General features: G+C 43.3%; 1 protein-coding gene across 5 annotated transcripts in view; it reads left to right on the forward strand.

Annotated features, from left to right (window-relative positions):
- The first annotated feature begins 211 nt into the window (after positions 1–211).
- LOC122550279 (uncharacterized) overlaps positions 212–17,272 on the forward strand; it is a 35,107-nt gene continuing 18,046 nt past the window's right edge. Inside the window, exons 1-4 of one of the 5 annotated variants that reach the window (XM_087986824.1) lie at positions 11,655–11,750; positions 11,894–12,049; positions 14,994–15,036; positions 15,137–15,191. In XM_087986824.1, the coding sequence (XP_087842950.1) occupies positions 15,149–15,191 (43 nt within the window). In that variant the 5' untranslated portion in view covers positions 11,655–11,750; positions 11,894–12,049; positions 14,994–15,036; positions 15,137–15,148. Of the gene's footprint in view, positions 476–8,899; positions 9,021–11,654; positions 11,751–11,893; positions 12,050–14,993; positions 15,037–15,136; positions 15,192–17,272 lie in introns of those variants that run through there. The other 4 variants (XM_087986825.1, XM_087986826.1, XM_043691024.2 and 1 more) reach the window with 4 other exon arrangements.

The following is a 17,272-nucleotide window of genomic DNA, read 5'->3' on the forward strand; positions in this document are numbered from 1 at the left end:
TTGGGCAAAAGGGCCTGTTTCTACGCTGTTGTGATTCTAGTTCATTGCATTTATATCTTTTTGGTATTGCCTCCTGCAGGTATTTTTTTAAGCCCAACCCTATTTTGCTAATTGGCAGGCAGTTTTGTTATTCTGTACATTCTGTGCTGACGTGCAGCTGGACAGGCACTGCCAGAGTGCTGCCAGTTTGCTGGGATGCTTCACCGCTTTCCACACTTATTGCAGGAAGAATATCCCTGAACCTGACGGATTTAACAAGACAGACCGCGCAGGGCGAGAGATATCGGTGCTAATCGATTCAAGGTTCTCAATGTACAGATTGGTCCCATAATTTTGATGTGGAGCTACTTACTTTGCGCATTCTGAGGAACGTTGGGGGAAAATTTCCAGATCTCAGAAGATGTCACACTGCTGCAGCTCCTGCTATTGTTGCTGCTGTCCCTGGCACCCAGCGCACAACAACACTGAAGCTGAGGTTGGTGCAGATGCTTAGAAAAACCTTCAATGATTAGCCAAGGGGAATGAAAAACATAAAGGAGGCCAGGTTCGCTTTTACATTCTTCCGGCAGTAAACTTAGCATAAACAAGGATTCCCCAAGAAGGGGTGGAGGACTGCAGACTGTCAAATGTTGACTTGTGTAGAAAACAGACATTGTCTTATTTGGGCTCAGTTTTGCGAGAGCATGGAATTTCTTCCAACTTTTAGTTTATCCTCTTTTTTTTGAAGAATATGCATGCAGTTAATATGTTCATTAGTTAATATTTAGTTATTTGTTGCCATGAAATTGTTTCCAATCACTGTCTGCAGGCGAACATTGTGTCAGTGTTTGGTCTGGTGCTGTCACTCCTTTAACTTTACTGCCCTAATTGATTGCAAACAAACATGTTTGCAACTGGTTTTGTGCTCAGTACTTTACTTTTCCCTTTAGGTTGTAATGAATTACAGGTCATTGGAGTCAGATTCTTTAGTACCAACAGAGCATAGCTTTGTAGACTGGCATAATACCAAAGCCGTGCAGAAAACAAGCATCGAGAGTGGGTCGCAGACTGAAAATTTGTTGGCAAAGCAATTGCTTGGGAACTTGAACTTTTCAGACCTAACAGGACATTCCACCCACCCACCCCCTCCCCCCCAACAGTTCTAACTCGACTACCTAGTCCCCTCGCAGCCATCAAACCCAAACTCTACAGAGTCAACCCCCACCCTTCCTATATCCTGCTGGACCCAGTTCCTCTCACTCACTCACTCACTCACTCACTCACTCACTCACTCTCACCTATCCTTGTCATTGTATCACTTACCTTGACAACTTGCACCATGGCATGCTACCCACATTACACCCTATCCTGTACCCAGCTGTCACCCTATTTACCTGGCAACATACCCATCATATGCCCTTCCAACTGGATACTCTACCCTTTTCTAATATGGTTTCCTATCCATGGCATCCTATCTCCTCCAGCATTGCCAATGCCCTAACGATAATCTTCCAATTTTTCTTGATTTGGAAACATTTAGTTCAGGTTGGAAAATTGCATGTCACTACTATTTTTAAGAAAGGCATGATGGTGGGAACCAAGGAATTATAGAGCAGTTGTCAGCTGTCAGGAAATGATTAGAGTCTCAGCTTAAGGAAAGGCTATTTCAACACCTTGAAAATTAAGTTATCAAGTGATTAGATAGAGCCAGCATGAATTTGGATAGTACAGGGTTTCACCAAAATGGATTTGTGATCCTCAGTGGGATGCAAGATGAGCTTTTGGGTAATGAGCTTCAAAGCAGCAATGGAAGCTGTGTGCCTCCTTTAAAATGCTCACTATTTTTTCTACTGGAAGTTATGGCCTAACCAACTGCGCAGTAGAGTCATAGAGTCATAGAGGTGTACAGCGTGGAAACAGACCCTTCGGTCCAACCCGTCCATGCTGACCAGATATAACAACCCAATCTAGTCCCACCTGCCAGCACCCGACCCATATCCCTCCAAACCCTTCCTATTCATATACCCATCCAAATGCCTCTTAAATGTTGCAATTGTACCAGCCTCCACATCTTCCTCTGGCAGCTCATTCCATACACGTACCACCCTCTGCATGAAAAAGTTGCCCCTTAGGTCTCTTTTATATCTTTCCCCTCTCACCCTAAATCTATGCCCTCTAGTTCTGGACTCCCTGACCCCAGGGAAAAGATTTTGCCTATTTATCTTTCCATGCCCCTCACAATTTTGTAAACCTCTATAAGGTCACCCTTCAGTCTCCGACGCTCCAGAGAAAACAGCCCCAGCCTGTACAGCTTCTTCCTGTAGCTCAGATCCTTCAATCCTGGCAACATCCTTGTAAATCTTTTCTGAACCCTTTCAAGTTTCACAACATCTTTCCGATAGGAAAGAGACCAGAATTGCACGCAATATTCCAACAGTGGCCTAACCAATGTCCTGTACAGCCACAACATGACCTCCCAACTCCTGTACTCAATACTCTGACCAAAAAAGGAAAGCATACCAAATGCTTTCTTCATTATCCTATCTACCTGCGACTCCACTTTCAAGGAGCTATGAATCTGCACTCCAAGGTCTCTTTGTTCAGCAACACTTCCTAGGACCTTACCATTAAGTGTATAAGTCCTGCTAAGATTTGCTTTCCCAAAATGCATGTAGATCTAAAAATGTCACAGCATCATACTTTAAAGGCCTGTCAACCATATTAATAAATTGGAGTGACAGGAGGCAGGTATTTACACCCCTAGCGTGTAGACAGACTGCCTTCAGTGTGGAATCTATTCCCTTTGTTGGCAGATTTTACTGAGCAAACTCCAATCGCTATAGTAATCTGAAATGTTACTGTCAAAATGGGGGTGCATGCTGAGCAAGTATCATGATTTTGGGGACATAAAATGCTGTACATGGTCTAGAAATCAAATAATCGTGATTTAAGATCAAACATATTTATTTAGAGTCAGAGAGATAAACAGCATGGAAACAGATCCTTCGGTCCAACTCATCCATGCTGACCAGATCTTCTAAATAAATGTGGTCCCATTTGCTAGCATTTGGCCAATATCCTTCTGAACCCTTCCTATTCATATACCCATTTTATATGTTGTAATTGTACCAGCTTCCACTACTTCTCTTTCCCCTCTCACCTTAAAACTATGCCCTCTAGTTTTGGCTACCTCATCCCTGGGAAGGGACTATTTATCCTATCCATGCCCTCATGATTTTATAAACCTCTATAAGGTCACCCCTCAGCCTCTGATGTCCAGAGAAAATAGCCCCAGTCTATTCAACCTCTCCATATTGTTGAAACCCTCCAATCCAGGCAACAACCTTGTAAATCTTTTCTGAACCATCTCAAATTCCACAATATCCTTACGCTAGTGGGGAGGCCAGAATTGCATGCAGTATTCCAATACTGGCCTAACCAAAGTCATGTACAGCTGTGACATGACCTCCCCACTCCAACACTCAATACACTGACCAATAAAGGCAAGCAGAACACCTTCTTCATTATCCTGTCTACCTGCGTCTCCACTTTCAAGGAACTATGAACCTGAACTCCAAGATCTTTTTGATGAGCAACACTCCTCTGGACCTTACCATTAAGTGTATAAGTCCTGCCCTGATTTGCCTTTCCAAAATGCAGCACCTCACATTTATCTAAATTAAATTCCATCGGCCCCGCCCAATCCCCCCCCCCCCCCCCCGCCGCCTTTGGCCCATCTGATCAAGATCCCATTGTACTCTGAGGTAACATAGAGCATTCAACATAGAAAATTACAGCGCTATACAGGCCCTTCGGCCCTCGATGTTGCGCCACCCTGTCATACTAATCTGAAGCCCATCCCACCTACACTATTCCATGTACGTCCATATGCCTATCCAATGACGACTGAAATGCACTTAAACTTGGTGAATCTACTACCGTAGCAGGCAAAGCATTCCATACCCTTACTACTCTCTGAGTAAAGATACTACTTCTGACATCTGTCTTATACCTATCTCCCCTCACTTTAAAGTTGTGTCCCCTTGTGTTTGCTGTCCCCATACTTGGAAAAAGGCTCTCCCTGTCCACCCCATCTAACCCTCTGATTATCTTATATGTCTCTATTAAGTCACCTCTCAACCTTCTTCTCTCTAACGAGAACAGCCTCAAGGCCCTCAGCCTTTCCTTGTAAGACATTCCTTCCTTACCAGGCAACATCCTAGTAAATCTCCTCTGCCCCCTTTCCAAAGCTTCCACATCCTTCTTATAATGCGGTGACCAAAACTGTACACAATACTCCAAGTGTGGCCGTACCAGAGTTTTGTACAGCTGCAGCATAACCTCCTGGTTCCGGAACTCAATCCCTCTATTAGTAAAGGCTAAAACACTGTGTGCCTTCTGAACAACCCTGTCAATCTGGGTGGCAACTTTCAGGAATCTGTGTACATGGATACCGAGATCTCTCTGCTCATCTGCACTCCCAAGAATCTTACCTTTAGCCCAGTACTTTGCATTCCGATTACTCTGTCCAAATTGTTTCACCTCACACTTGTCCACATTAAACTTCATTTGCCACCTCTCAGCCCAGCTCTGCATCCTATCTATGTTTCTCTGCAAACTACTACATCCTTCGTCACTATCCACAACTCCACCGACCTTAGTGTCATTCGCAAATTTACTAACACACCCTTCTAAGCCCTCATCCAGGACATTTATAAAAATGACGAACAGCAGTGGACCCAACACCGACCCTTGCGGTACGCCACTAGTAACTGGACACCAAGATGAACATGTTCCATCAACTACAACCCTCTGTTTTCTTTCAGCAAGCCAATTACTGATCCAAACTGCTATGTCTCCCACAATCCCATTCCTCTGCATTTTGTATAATAGCCTACTGAGGGGAACTTTATTGAACGCCTTGCTGAAATCCATATACACCACATCAACCGGTTTACTCTCATCTACCTGTTTGGTCACTTTGTCAAAAAACTCAATAAGATTCGTTAGGCACGACCTACCCTTCACAAAACCGTGCTGACTGTCCCTGATCAGATTATTCTTTTCTAGATGGTTATAGATCCTATCTCTTATAACCTTTTCCAACACTTTACCAACAACTGAAGTGAGATTCACTGGTCTGTAATTACCATGGTTGTCTCTACTGCCTTTTTTGAACAAGGGAACCAAATTTGCTATCCTCCAGTCCTTAGGCACTATTCTTATAGACAATGATGATTTGAAGATTATGCCAAAGGCTGAGCAATCTCTTCCCTTGCTTCCCAGAGGATCCTAGGATAGATCCCATCCGGCCCAGGGGGCTTGTCTATTTTCACACTCTGCAGTATTTCTCATACCTCTTCCTTGTGAACCTCAATCTCTTCTAGTCTAGATGCAAGTATCTCTGTATCTTCCTCGTCAACATTTTCATTTTCTATAGTGAACACTGTCGAAAAATATCTATTTAGTGCTTCCCCTATCTCCTCTGACTCCACACACAACTTCCCACTATTATCCTTGATTGGCCCTAATTTAACTCTCGTCACTCTTTTATTCCTGACATACCTATGGAAAGCCTTAGGGTTAACCCTGATCCTATCCTCCTGGCTCTTCTGAGCTCTCTTTTTAAGTCTTTCCTGACTTCCTTGTAACCCTCAAGCGCCCTAACTGAGTTTTCACATTTTGTCCTAACATAAGCCTTCTTCTTCTTCTTGACCAGGGATTCCACTTCCTTAGTAAACCACGACTCACGCATTCTATATCTTCCTCCCTGTCTGACAGGTGCATACTTATCTAGGACACACAGGAGCTTTTCCTTGAATAAGCTCCACATTTTTAATGTGCTCATCCCCTGCAGTTTCCTTCCCCATTCTACGCTTCCTAAATCTTTCCTAATTGCATCGTAATTTCCCTTCTCCCAGCTGTAACTCTTGCTCGGTGGAGTACACCTATGCCTTTCCATCACTAAAGTAAACCTGACAGGATTGTGATCGCTTTCTCCAAAGTGCTCACCTACTTCCAAATCTAACATCTGGCCAGGCTCGTTGCCCAGTAGTAAATCTAAAGTGGCTTCGCCCCTTGTTGGCCTGTCTACATACTGTGTCAGGAAGCCCTCCTGTACACACTGGACAAAAACTGACCCATCTATAGTACTCGTACTGTCGTGATCCCAGTCAATATTTGGATAGTTGAAGTCCTCCATGACAACTACCCTGCCTCTCTCACTCCTATCGAGAATCATCTTTGCTTTCCTTTCCTCTACATCTCTGGGACTATTTGGACGCCTATAGAAAACTCCCAGCATGGTGATTTCTCCTTTCCTGTTTCTAACCTCAGCCCATACTACCTCAGTTAACGAGTCCCCAAACATCCTTTCTACAACTGTAATATTGTCCCTGATCAACAATGCCACACCTCCCCCTCTTTTACCATCATCTCTGTTCTTATTGAAACATCTGAATCCTGGAACCTGCAACAGCCATTCCTGTCCCTGCTCTATCCATGTTTCCGTAATGGCCACAACATCGAAGTCCCAGGTACCAACCCACGCTGCCAATTCACCCACTTTATTTCGGATGCTCCTCACGTTGAAGTACACACACTCCAAACCAGGTTCTCGCTTGCCAGTGTCAGATACTTGATTTTGAAACTCCCTACTCTCATTCTCTTCTGTACCTGTCCTACAATTTTGGTTCCCATTCCCCTGCTATATTAGTTTAAATCCACCTTAATAGCTTTAGTGAATTTCCCACCCAGGATGTTGGTATCCCTCTGGTTTAGATGAAGACCATCCTGCTTGTAGAGGTCCCACCTACCCCAGAAAGAGCTCCAATTATCCAAAAACCCGAAACCCTCCCTCCTGCACCATCCCTGTAGCCACGTGTTCAACTCCTTTCTCTCCCTATTCCTCACCTCACTAGCATGTGGCACGGGCAGCAAACCAGAGAAAACAACTCTGTTTGTCCTAGCTCTAAGCTTCCATCCTAGCTCCGTGAATTTCTGCTTCAAGTCCCCATCTCCCTTCCAACCTATGTCGTTGTTGCCAATGTGGACCACAACCTTGGGCTGCTCTCCCTTCCCCCCGAAGGATCCCCAAAACATAATCAGAGACATCATGGACCCTGGCACCCAGGAGGCAACACACCAACTGTGAGTCTCTCTTGTCCCCACAGAACCTCCTATCTGTCCCTCTAACTATCAAGTCCCCAATGACTACTGCTCTGCTCCTCTTCCCCCTTCCCTTCTGAGCAGCAGGTGCCCCACTGCTTTCCCCTGGTAAGTCATCCCCCCCCAACAGTATCCAAAACGGTATACTTATTGTTGAGGGGAATGGCCACAGGGGATCCCTGCACTGCCTGCCGGTTCCCTTTCTGTCCCCTAACTGTCACCCACCTGTCTTTTTCTTTTATCTGGCGAGTGACTACCTCGCTGTAAGTCCTGTCAATAACCCCCTCTGCCTTCTGAATGATCCAAAGTTCATCCAACTCCAGCTCCAGTTCCCTAACGCGGTATTATCACTAGACTATTAATCCAGTAACTCAGGTAATGTTCTATGAAGCCATGTTCGAGTCCTGCAGATGGTGGACTTTGAATTCAATTTTAAAACATCTGGAGTTAAGAATCTACTGATGACCATGAAATCATCGTTGATTGTTGGAAAAAGCCATTTGCTTCACTAACACCCTTCAGGAAAGGGAAATCTGCCATCCTCACCTGGTCTGCCCTACATGTGACTTCAGACTCACAGCAATGTGATTTACTCTCAATTGCCCTCCGAAATGGCCTAGCATGCCATTCAGTTTTATCGATCAATAAAAAGTCTAAAGAGATGAAACTGGACAGGCCAACAGGCATTGACTGGACACTGGACAAGACAACGGCAGAAACAGCCCTGTCAACCATCCAAAGTCGTCCTTACTAATATCTGGGGGCTAGTGGAAAAATTAGGAGAGCTGTCTCACAGACCAGTCAAGCAACAGCCTGACATAGTTATACTTACGGAATCATACCTTACAGACAATGTCTCAGACACCATTATCACCATCCCTGGATATGTCCAGTCCCACTAGCAGGACAGACCCAGCAGAGATGGCGGCACAGTGGTATACAGTTGGGAGGGAGTTGCCATGGGACTCCTCAACATTGACTCCAGATCACATGGAGTCTCATGGCTCATTAAACATGGGCAAGGAAACCTCCTGTTGATTACCATATACTGCCCTCCCTCAGCTGATGAATCAGTACTTCTCCATGTTGAACAACACTTGGAAGAAGCACTGAGAATGGCAAGGGCAAAAATGTACTCTGGGTGGGTGATTTCAATGTCCACCATCAAGAGTGGCTCAGCAACAATAATATTGATAGAGCTGGCCGCATCCTAAAGGATATAGATGCTATACTGGGTCTGTGGCAGGTGGTGAGGAAACCAACAAGAGGGTAAAAACATACCTGACCTCATCCTTACCAATTTACCAGCTGCAGATGTGTCTGTCCATCAGTAACAGCGACTACCACACAGCCCTTGTAGAGACAAAGTCCTGCCTTCACATTGAGAATAACCTCCATTGTGTTGTATGGTACTATCACTGTGTTAAATGGGACAGACTTCAAACAGATCGAGCAACTCAAGACTGGGCATCCATGAGGTGCTGTGGGCCATCAGTAGCAACAGAATTGTACACCAGCACAATCTGTAATCTCATGGCCTGGCAAACTCCCCACTTAACCATTAACCATCAAGCCAGGGGATCAACCCTGATTGAATGGAGAGTGTAGGAGGGCATGCCAAGAGCAGCAGCTTAAGATGAGGTGTCAAGCTGGTGAATACACCAAACAGGATTTCAGGAAAGCCAAACAGCATAAGCAGCTAGTGATATGTAGAGCTAAGCAATCCCACAAGCAATGGATCAGATCAAAGGTCTGCAGACCTGCCACATCCAGTCATGAATGGTGGTAGACGATTAAACAACTTACTGGAGGAGGATGCTTCACAAACATTCCCAACCTCAATGATGGAAGAGCCCATCACATCAGTGCAATAGGTAAGGCTGAAGATTTTGCAGTAATCATCAGCAAGAAATGCTGAGTGGATGATCCATCTCAGCTTCATGCAGACAATATCTATGTTTGGGTTGACAAATAGCAAGTAATATTTGCGCCACACAAATGACAGACTATGACCGTCACCAATAAGAGACAATCTAACCATTGCCCCTTGACACTGTTACTATCACTGAATCCTCCACTGTCAACATCCTGAGGGTTAACATTGACCAGAAACTCAACTGTACTCACCACATAAACCCATTGGCTACAAGAGCAGCTTAGAGGCTAGGAATACTGAGGCAAATAACACACCTTCTAAACCCAAAGCCTGTCCACCATCTACAAAGCATAAGTCAGGATTGTGATGGAATACTCCCCACTTGCCTGGATGGGTGCAGCCTCAACTACACTCAAGAAACTTGTCACCATCCAGGACATAGCAGTCCACTGATTGGCAGTATATCCACCACCGATGCTCAGTAGAGATGCACTGCAGAAATTCATCAAAGATCATCAGACAGCATCTTCCAACCCATGACCATTTCCATCTAGAAGGATAAGAGCACCAGATATATAAGAATACCACTATTTTCGAGTTCCCCTCTAAGCCACTCGCCATCCTGACTTGGAAATATATTGCTGACCCTTCATTGTCACTGAGTCAAAATCCTGGAATTCCTTCCCTAACGGCATTGTGGGTTAACCCACAGGAGGTGGACTGCAGTGGTTCAAGAAAGCAGCTCATCACCACTTTCTCAAGGGCAACTAGGGATGGGCAATAAATGCGGGCCAGTCACATCCCCCAAAATGAATAAATAAAACAAAAGCCCATGCTTCTGCACCAAATTCATGAGCAGAGGGTAGGCTGCTTGCCCAGGTGTTCAACTGATGCCTTGAAGTGCTAAATAATGCCTCATCCACTGCATCACTGTTTTAATTTAATAAGTGACAGGCAGAGGTCTGCACTTGACATACAACCCAGTGAAAGTCTGAGGGACAGACTTTGAGGTTGAGATTGAGGTTTCTAAAGCTCAGGTGACAATTGGGGCTTTCCTCCTGCCCTCCAATTTTCACTTCAGTATCCACCCAATGCCTGGAGAATGATGGAAATCTCGTCTCCTAACTGTTTAATTCCCATCAGCTGTAATAGTAAAGTCAGTGCAGCAGAAGTGGACTCACACTCAACTCTTTTGCTGGGGTTTGGAGGTAGGTGGGAGCTCATCTTCACTGTGGAATCCCACTATATTTGTTCCAGCCACAAACAGTTAGTTAGCCTAATAATGTATATTTCTTATTTTTTAAAATGTGATGATTGTTTTTGTCTCTTTTATCCTTTCAGGCCATGAGTTCCAAATTCTCACAACCCTCTGCGTGAAGTCTTCCTTTCAACTTTGTTATCATCTTTTGGCCAATAAATATAAAGCCTTTGACACAAAACTTTGAATAACTGTGAGAAGTACAGTGTGGCATTCCAAAGGACATTAACAAATTGGTGGAGTGGGAGATAGGTGACAGATGAGGTTCAATGCAGAGAAGTGTGAGGTGATGCACTTTTGCAGGAAGAACATTCAAAAACTAATAAAGTGGGGTGTACAACTCTAAAGGGTTTGAAGGTGCAGAGATACCTGTGTGTATATGTGCACAGATCATTAAAGGTGACAGGTCAGGTGGAAAGCACAATAAATAAAGCACACAATATCCTCAGCTTTATTAATAGGGTCTTAGAGTACAAGAGCAAGGGGGTGATGTTAAACTTGTATAAAACATTTTTCGACTTCAGCTGGAGTATTGTATACAGCTACATTATAGGAAAAATGTGAAGGCATTGGAGAGCTTGCAGGAGTGATTTAGAAGAATGGTTCCAAGAATGGGAAATTTCAGTTATGACATTAGATTGATGAAGTTGGGACTGTTCTCCTTGAAGAGAAGAAGGTTTAGAGGAGTTTGATAGATGCTTTCAAAATCATGTGTGGACTGAACAGAGTAAAGTGGGAGAAGCTATTCTTGCTCATAAAAAGAACAAGAAAGAAAGGACATAGATTTAAAGTGATGTGCAAAAGAAGCAACGGTGATGTGAGAAAAGACTGTTTCACACAGCAAGTAATTAGGGTATGGAATGTACTGACTGGAAATGTAGTGGAGGCAGGCTCAACTGAGGTATTCAGAAGGGCATAGAAATAATATGCAAAGCTATCAGGAAAAATACAAATGTGGTCTTACTATAGAGTTGTACAGCTGTATAGTGGGCGGCACAGTGGCACAGTGGTTACCACTGCTGTCTCACAGCGCCAAGGACCCGGGTTCAATTCCCGCCTCAGGCAACCGACTGTGTGGAATTTGCACATTCTCCCTGTGTCTGTGTGGGTTTCCTCCGGGTGCTCCGGTTTCCTCCCACAGTCCAAAAAAAATGTGCAGGTGAGGTGAATTGGCCATGCTAAATTGCCTGTAGTGTGAGGTGAAGGGGTAAATGTAGGGGAATGGGTCTGGATGGGTTGCGCTTCGGCGGGTCAGTGTGGACTTGTTGGGCCAAAGGGTTTGTTTCCACACTGTAAGTAATCTAATCTAAACATGATGTCTCAACTCCTTTGCTCATTGCTCTGACTGCTGAAAGCAAATGTACCAAATGCCTTCTTCACCACAGGCAACTCCACTTTCAAGGAATTATCTACCTGCTTCCCTAGATCTCTATGTTCCACAATGCTCCCCAGGCCTGTACCATTAACTGTGTAAGTCTTGCTCTGGTTTGTCTTAACAAAATACAAAACCTTGCATTTATCTGATTAATCCATGTCTTTCTAAATGACTATCAATACTTTCTAAGAACTTTCCCAAGACTTGATGTAACGACCTGTTCTTTGGTTCCCTACAGATTGATTTTTGCAATGTTTGTGTGGCACTTATTGGGCCTGTTTGAAACAGGACCAATCTTCATCTGATGGCTGTACCTTGGCAAATGAAGTAATGCTGTCCCATTTTCTATATCAGATTCACTGTCATCTTAACTTTCACTCTAACAATCATGCTGGTAGGTTAGCATCTGTTTAAGTGTCATGCCAAGGTATTTTAAACTTGAGTCATGTGTGAGTGGTTGGCCACTAAACCAAGCATGAAGTTCTTTCAGTAATAGAGTCATAGAGATGTACAGCACGGAAACAGACCCTTCAGTCCAACTCATCCATGCCGACCAGATATCCTAAACTAATCTAGTCCCATTTGCCAGCACTTGGCCCACATTCCTCTAAACCCTTCCTATTCATATACCAATCCAGATGCTAGTACATATTGTAATTGTACCCGCATCCATCACTTCCTCTGGCAGTTCATTCCAAACATGCACCCTCTGAATGTAAAGTTGCCCCTTGGGTCCCTTTTTAATCTTTCCCCTCTAGTTCCCTCTAGTTCTGGATTCACCCAGCCCAGGAAAAAGACCTTATCTATTTATCTATCCATGCCCCTCATGATTTTATAAACTTCCGTAAGGTCACCCCTCAGCCTCCAATGTTCTAGGGAAAACAGCCCCAGCCTATTCAGCCGCTCCTTATAACTCAAACCCTCCAACCCTGGCAACATCATTGGGTTTTTTGAAGGGAAAGCCGAAATGGCAGCCTTTGCAGAATTTGGTCAAAATTACCAATCTCTCAACTAGGCTTCAAGAGAATATAAATCTTCCATTGAGTGATTTGTTAATATCCTGGAACTCTTCAGCCTCGAAAGCCAAGACCCAAGTAGTAAGAATATGAGAAGAACCATGACTTTGTGGGTATGGAGCCTATGGGTAGATGTACTGAAGAAAACCAACTCAGGATCTGATCTCTGTGAAATCCTGTTGTTGGTAATGTGGGCATAGTTGATTTGAAAGCCAAGATGCATAGAAAATTGTCAGTTGCTGATTGTGGAGTTAATTAATTGTGAGGTTTTCACACAGTAGTACTGTGCATTGACATTGTAATTGGCCTGGGATACATCAACAAATGCATGTATTATTTCTGCAATGTTGAAGCTAAATTAACTTGAGCAGTTTCCTGTGCTGGGCTACATTGAACCTGATATCCACATTGAAAACATCCCATCCCACTCAAACAACACCACTGACTGACAGCTAACAAAACACTCCGAATGACAAATAAACAAAAACGATGCGTGAATCCGATGACCTTTAGTCATTACTGTAAGTCTCTATCCCCAATGAACTGATGAAGGCCCTGCCATTTGATGACATACATCATAGTTAACTACAAATGTCACCAACTGCAAGCTGGTAACTGATCTGAGTGGCAAAGACCCAGGTTTCAACTTTCTTCAGAAAATCCAGACAACCCTCAAGTATTGAAGGACAGGCCTGGGATGATTGCTCCCCAAGTAGAAGAGCTCAAATTCGGAGTCAGACTGCTGACTGCATACTGAACCCCTGTGTGTGAGATCCGTTTTTGGTGGCGTCACAACCATGAGAGCAGAAGCTGTTGGTAACCTTGACATTGAACATTAGCTGCTTCTCCAGCCATACAAAAATATATCTCTTTGTCTACCCCTTAATTTCATGGTATAATGTTCACAGTCCTCCAGACCTCTGGCACTACACCTGTAGCCAGAATTGGAAAATGATAGTCAGAGCCTCTGCTGTTTTCTCTCTTGTTTCTCTTCGCAGCCTGGGATATGTTTCATCTTGGCATAATGAATTGCTGCTAATTGAGTCAAATAGCACAGAAACAGACCTTTGGTCCAACTTGTCCATACCAACTAAGTTTCCCAAAATAAATGAGTCCCACTTGCCTCTATTTGGCCCATGTCCCACTAACCCTTTCCTATTCATGTACCTATCCAAATGTCTTCTAAATGTTGTAACTGTACCTGCATCTACCATTTCCTCTGGCTGATCATTCCACATACAAACCACCCTCTGTGTGAAAAAGCTGCTCAGTCCCTTTAAACCTTCCTCCTTTCATATATGCTCCTTAGTTTTGAACATCCTCACCCTAGGGAAAAGACCTTTGCTATTCACCTTATCTATGCACCTCATGATTTTATAAATCTCTATAAAAATCCCCTCAATCTCCAACACTCCAGTGAAAAAAGTCCCAGCCTATGATTGATGCTAAATGCTTTAATATTCACTTCTGGACTGTGTTTGCAGCATCTGACATTTCACTCTCCTCCTCAAATACAAAGTCTGCTTTGTCTTGTTTGGGAAGACAAGGCTGCTATTCCTACTGTTCCTTAAGCCATGTTTCAGTAATCAGCATGATATCACATTTCCAAGTGTCTATCTGTGCCCTCGGCTCAACTGCCTTATTTAATATAATCCTCCCACCAAACTATACACCACTGAAGACTTTGATTTTTGTCCACATTCCAGTCTTTGTTTTCTCTGCTACTTTCTAATTTTTCATAGCTACTTTCTAATTTTCTATCATCTACTTTCAACTTTGCTCCTTTAACTCTGGTTCCTATTTTCCTGACAAAAGAGTTTCAGGAGAGAGAACAGAATTAACAAATCTCCTCACAAGGACATTGGTTCCAGCTCTGTTGAGGTGTAAGCCATTTAACTTATGCATGTGCCACCTCCTCCAGATTGTAATGCCCCAGGAATCTAAAGCTGTCCTTTACTGCACCATCACTCCAATCGTGTCTTCATCTCCGCTATTCTCCTTGAGATGATAATATTCCATGCTCGTGGTTATTCAGCACATACTTCCCACATGGCACATAAGGTGCATTCAGTGGGACCTAAATGCCCTGCCATGCTGTCCCTCTATTGTTTAGATGAGTAGCTTAACTTACAAAAATAAATTTAATATTTGATTATTTGATCTAGTTCAAGTTCAATGTGGTTAAATTAAAATTTTGAGTGTAACCTATCTCTACATAACATCTACGTGGTGCAATTTCTTCCTTATTTACTAAATTTTACTACTGCATTTACTATATTGCTTTCATAAACTTCCTTGGTGTTTGTTTTATTCATTCTGCAGATTCAATGCAGTTATTAGGATTCAATCTGAGCCCTTTTATGAAGTGAGTTGTGTTGTGTTCCAAGAAGTAATTTTTTTTCTGCATGGAAATTAAGGATAAGTGATAATATTATGTGGTAAAGATTTGTCTTCTTTCTTTGCAGCAAGAGCCTCTGATGATTCCACAGTCTGCACGACAATTGCGACGTCCAACAGAAGGTACATTTTGTTACTACCTTATTTGTGTTGTTCAGCCTTGTTACTTTCCCATGCCCTCTGTCTGGTTACTAAACAACATGCGTGATTATTTAGTAGACTAGCCAACAAGCTGAGGTCATGTTTCCATTTTTAGCTTTTCAATACTACTGGATTTCATCTTTCTTTCTCCTTAAAGCCAAATTAAGAATAATAAACTTGGCTTTGTGGAATGCTTCAATCTGTGGTTATATTTTCTGGAGTGAGGCAAATTGAGTGGATTATTTTAGGGAAACAATATGATTTCACGTCAGGCAAATGTAATCTTCGAATGTGTAAATTTTTCTGTCATTTAATTTGGAAACCTTTAGACATAATTACTTGGATTTTGAGACGGAGTAATGTTGACACAATGAGTAGACACCATTATTATGGAACAGTTTGGACAGCCCATTCCATACATTTGCAGTTCAACACACAACTCCGGAAGGTGCTGCCTGATTTGCTCTGCTCCTTCACATGTTTTGTTAGGCTAGTACCTTATTACCTTGGAATTGAAAACATGAAGGTGTGACGTTGTAGTTGAACTTACTCACTGGTTACCATTGAAAGATCCTCAGATGGGAATCTGCAATTTGTGGCTCACAGATAGATCTTGAAAGACTCACTTGCATCACTCAATCTTTTGCATTTGAATAGCATTATAATGGGAAAGGACTAAAAATAATTAGTCAAGTAAGGTAAGAGCTATGTTCTCATTGTGGAGATAAAACTCTGATCATCATGCTGCACTTTATGTTTTCAATAGATTATTTGAATGAAAAGCATCATAGATTGCTAAATTAACCTGTTCATGTGAAATAGCTATGTCATGATCATTGATAATAGGCAGAATGTTATGGAATGGAAATGTGTTGCTGGAGAAGCGCAGCAGGTCAGGCAGCATCTAGGGAACAGGAGAATCGACGTTTCGGACATTAGCCCTTCTTCAGGAATGTTATGGAAGTCTGAGCAATGTAGGCTATGGAGGAATTTGTGGCAGAATTGGGTGAGAGGTTTGGCAAGGTCTCTCTCCACACCGGGAGCATCTTGCTCCACCTTTAATGATTTGGACAAATGGCATGGCACTTTTCTTGCTGGGCAGTGGCAAGTTGTCAATGAGGGGAATTATTGCCTGTCAAATGCCGGTTAATAGCACAGTTTGCCTCATTAATATTCAGCTCCCTATCTTTCCAAAGATACCAAACAAGTTAGACATAGAGAAGATTCAACATGGAAATCAGATCAAGTGGATACCCATCAAATTCAGCTTGTTGCTTGTTTTGGGACCTCTATGTTGAAGTCCGGGTACCAACATCTCAGGGCATTCACCATGGATACTGGCCACACACACGGACCAACTCCATGGATATTGATATCCAATATGCTTCTAAGGACCATAACAGGAAATTTCAAGCAATATATTTCTGCACTTCAATGCTTCACCAACTACTGTCATTTTAATGCTGATGCAAGGATTCTGTGTGCTGAGGGATATACACTCAACTTACAGACTGGACCAGGCTGTATCTTGGGCTCTTTGCTTGGTGTTACAGCACTCACTCTAATTACCTGAATGCTTGCAGCTTCCCTGACTTGCACTGCCTTGCATCATCTTTTACAGTTTTGCTCAGGCACCCTGGCATAGTAAGTCAAGGACAATCTCCAATGTCAGACCACAGCTTGGACAGAGTCAGTCAGTCATACAGGGTAGTCAGAGTCATGGCGGCACGGTGGCTCAGTGGTTAGTACTGCTGCCTCACAGCACCAGGGACCCAGGTTTGATTCCAGTGTCGGGTGTCTGTCTGTGCACAGTTTGCATATTCTCCATGTCTGTGTGGGTTTCTTCCGGTTGCTCCGATTTTCTCTACAATCCAAAGATGTGCAGGTTAGGTTAATTGGCCGTGCGAAATTGCCCATAGTGTTCATAGTGTAAGTTAGGTGCATGAGTCAGGAGTGCATGTAGACTAATAGGGTCGGGGATTGAGTCTGGGAGGGTTACTCTTCGGAGGATCGGTGTGGGGCTGTTGGGCCAAATGGCTTGTTTCCACACTGTAGGGATTCTA

Source organism: Chiloscyllium plagiosum, unplaced genomic scaffold, assembly GCF_037043375.1.
Source record: "Chiloscyllium plagiosum isolate Xiang-an unplaced genomic scaffold, Cpla_swu_hap1 HiC_scaffold_5, whole genome shotgun sequence".
NCBI lineage: Eukaryota > Metazoa > Chordata > Chondrichthyes > Orectolobiformes > Hemiscylliidae > Chiloscyllium > Chiloscyllium plagiosum.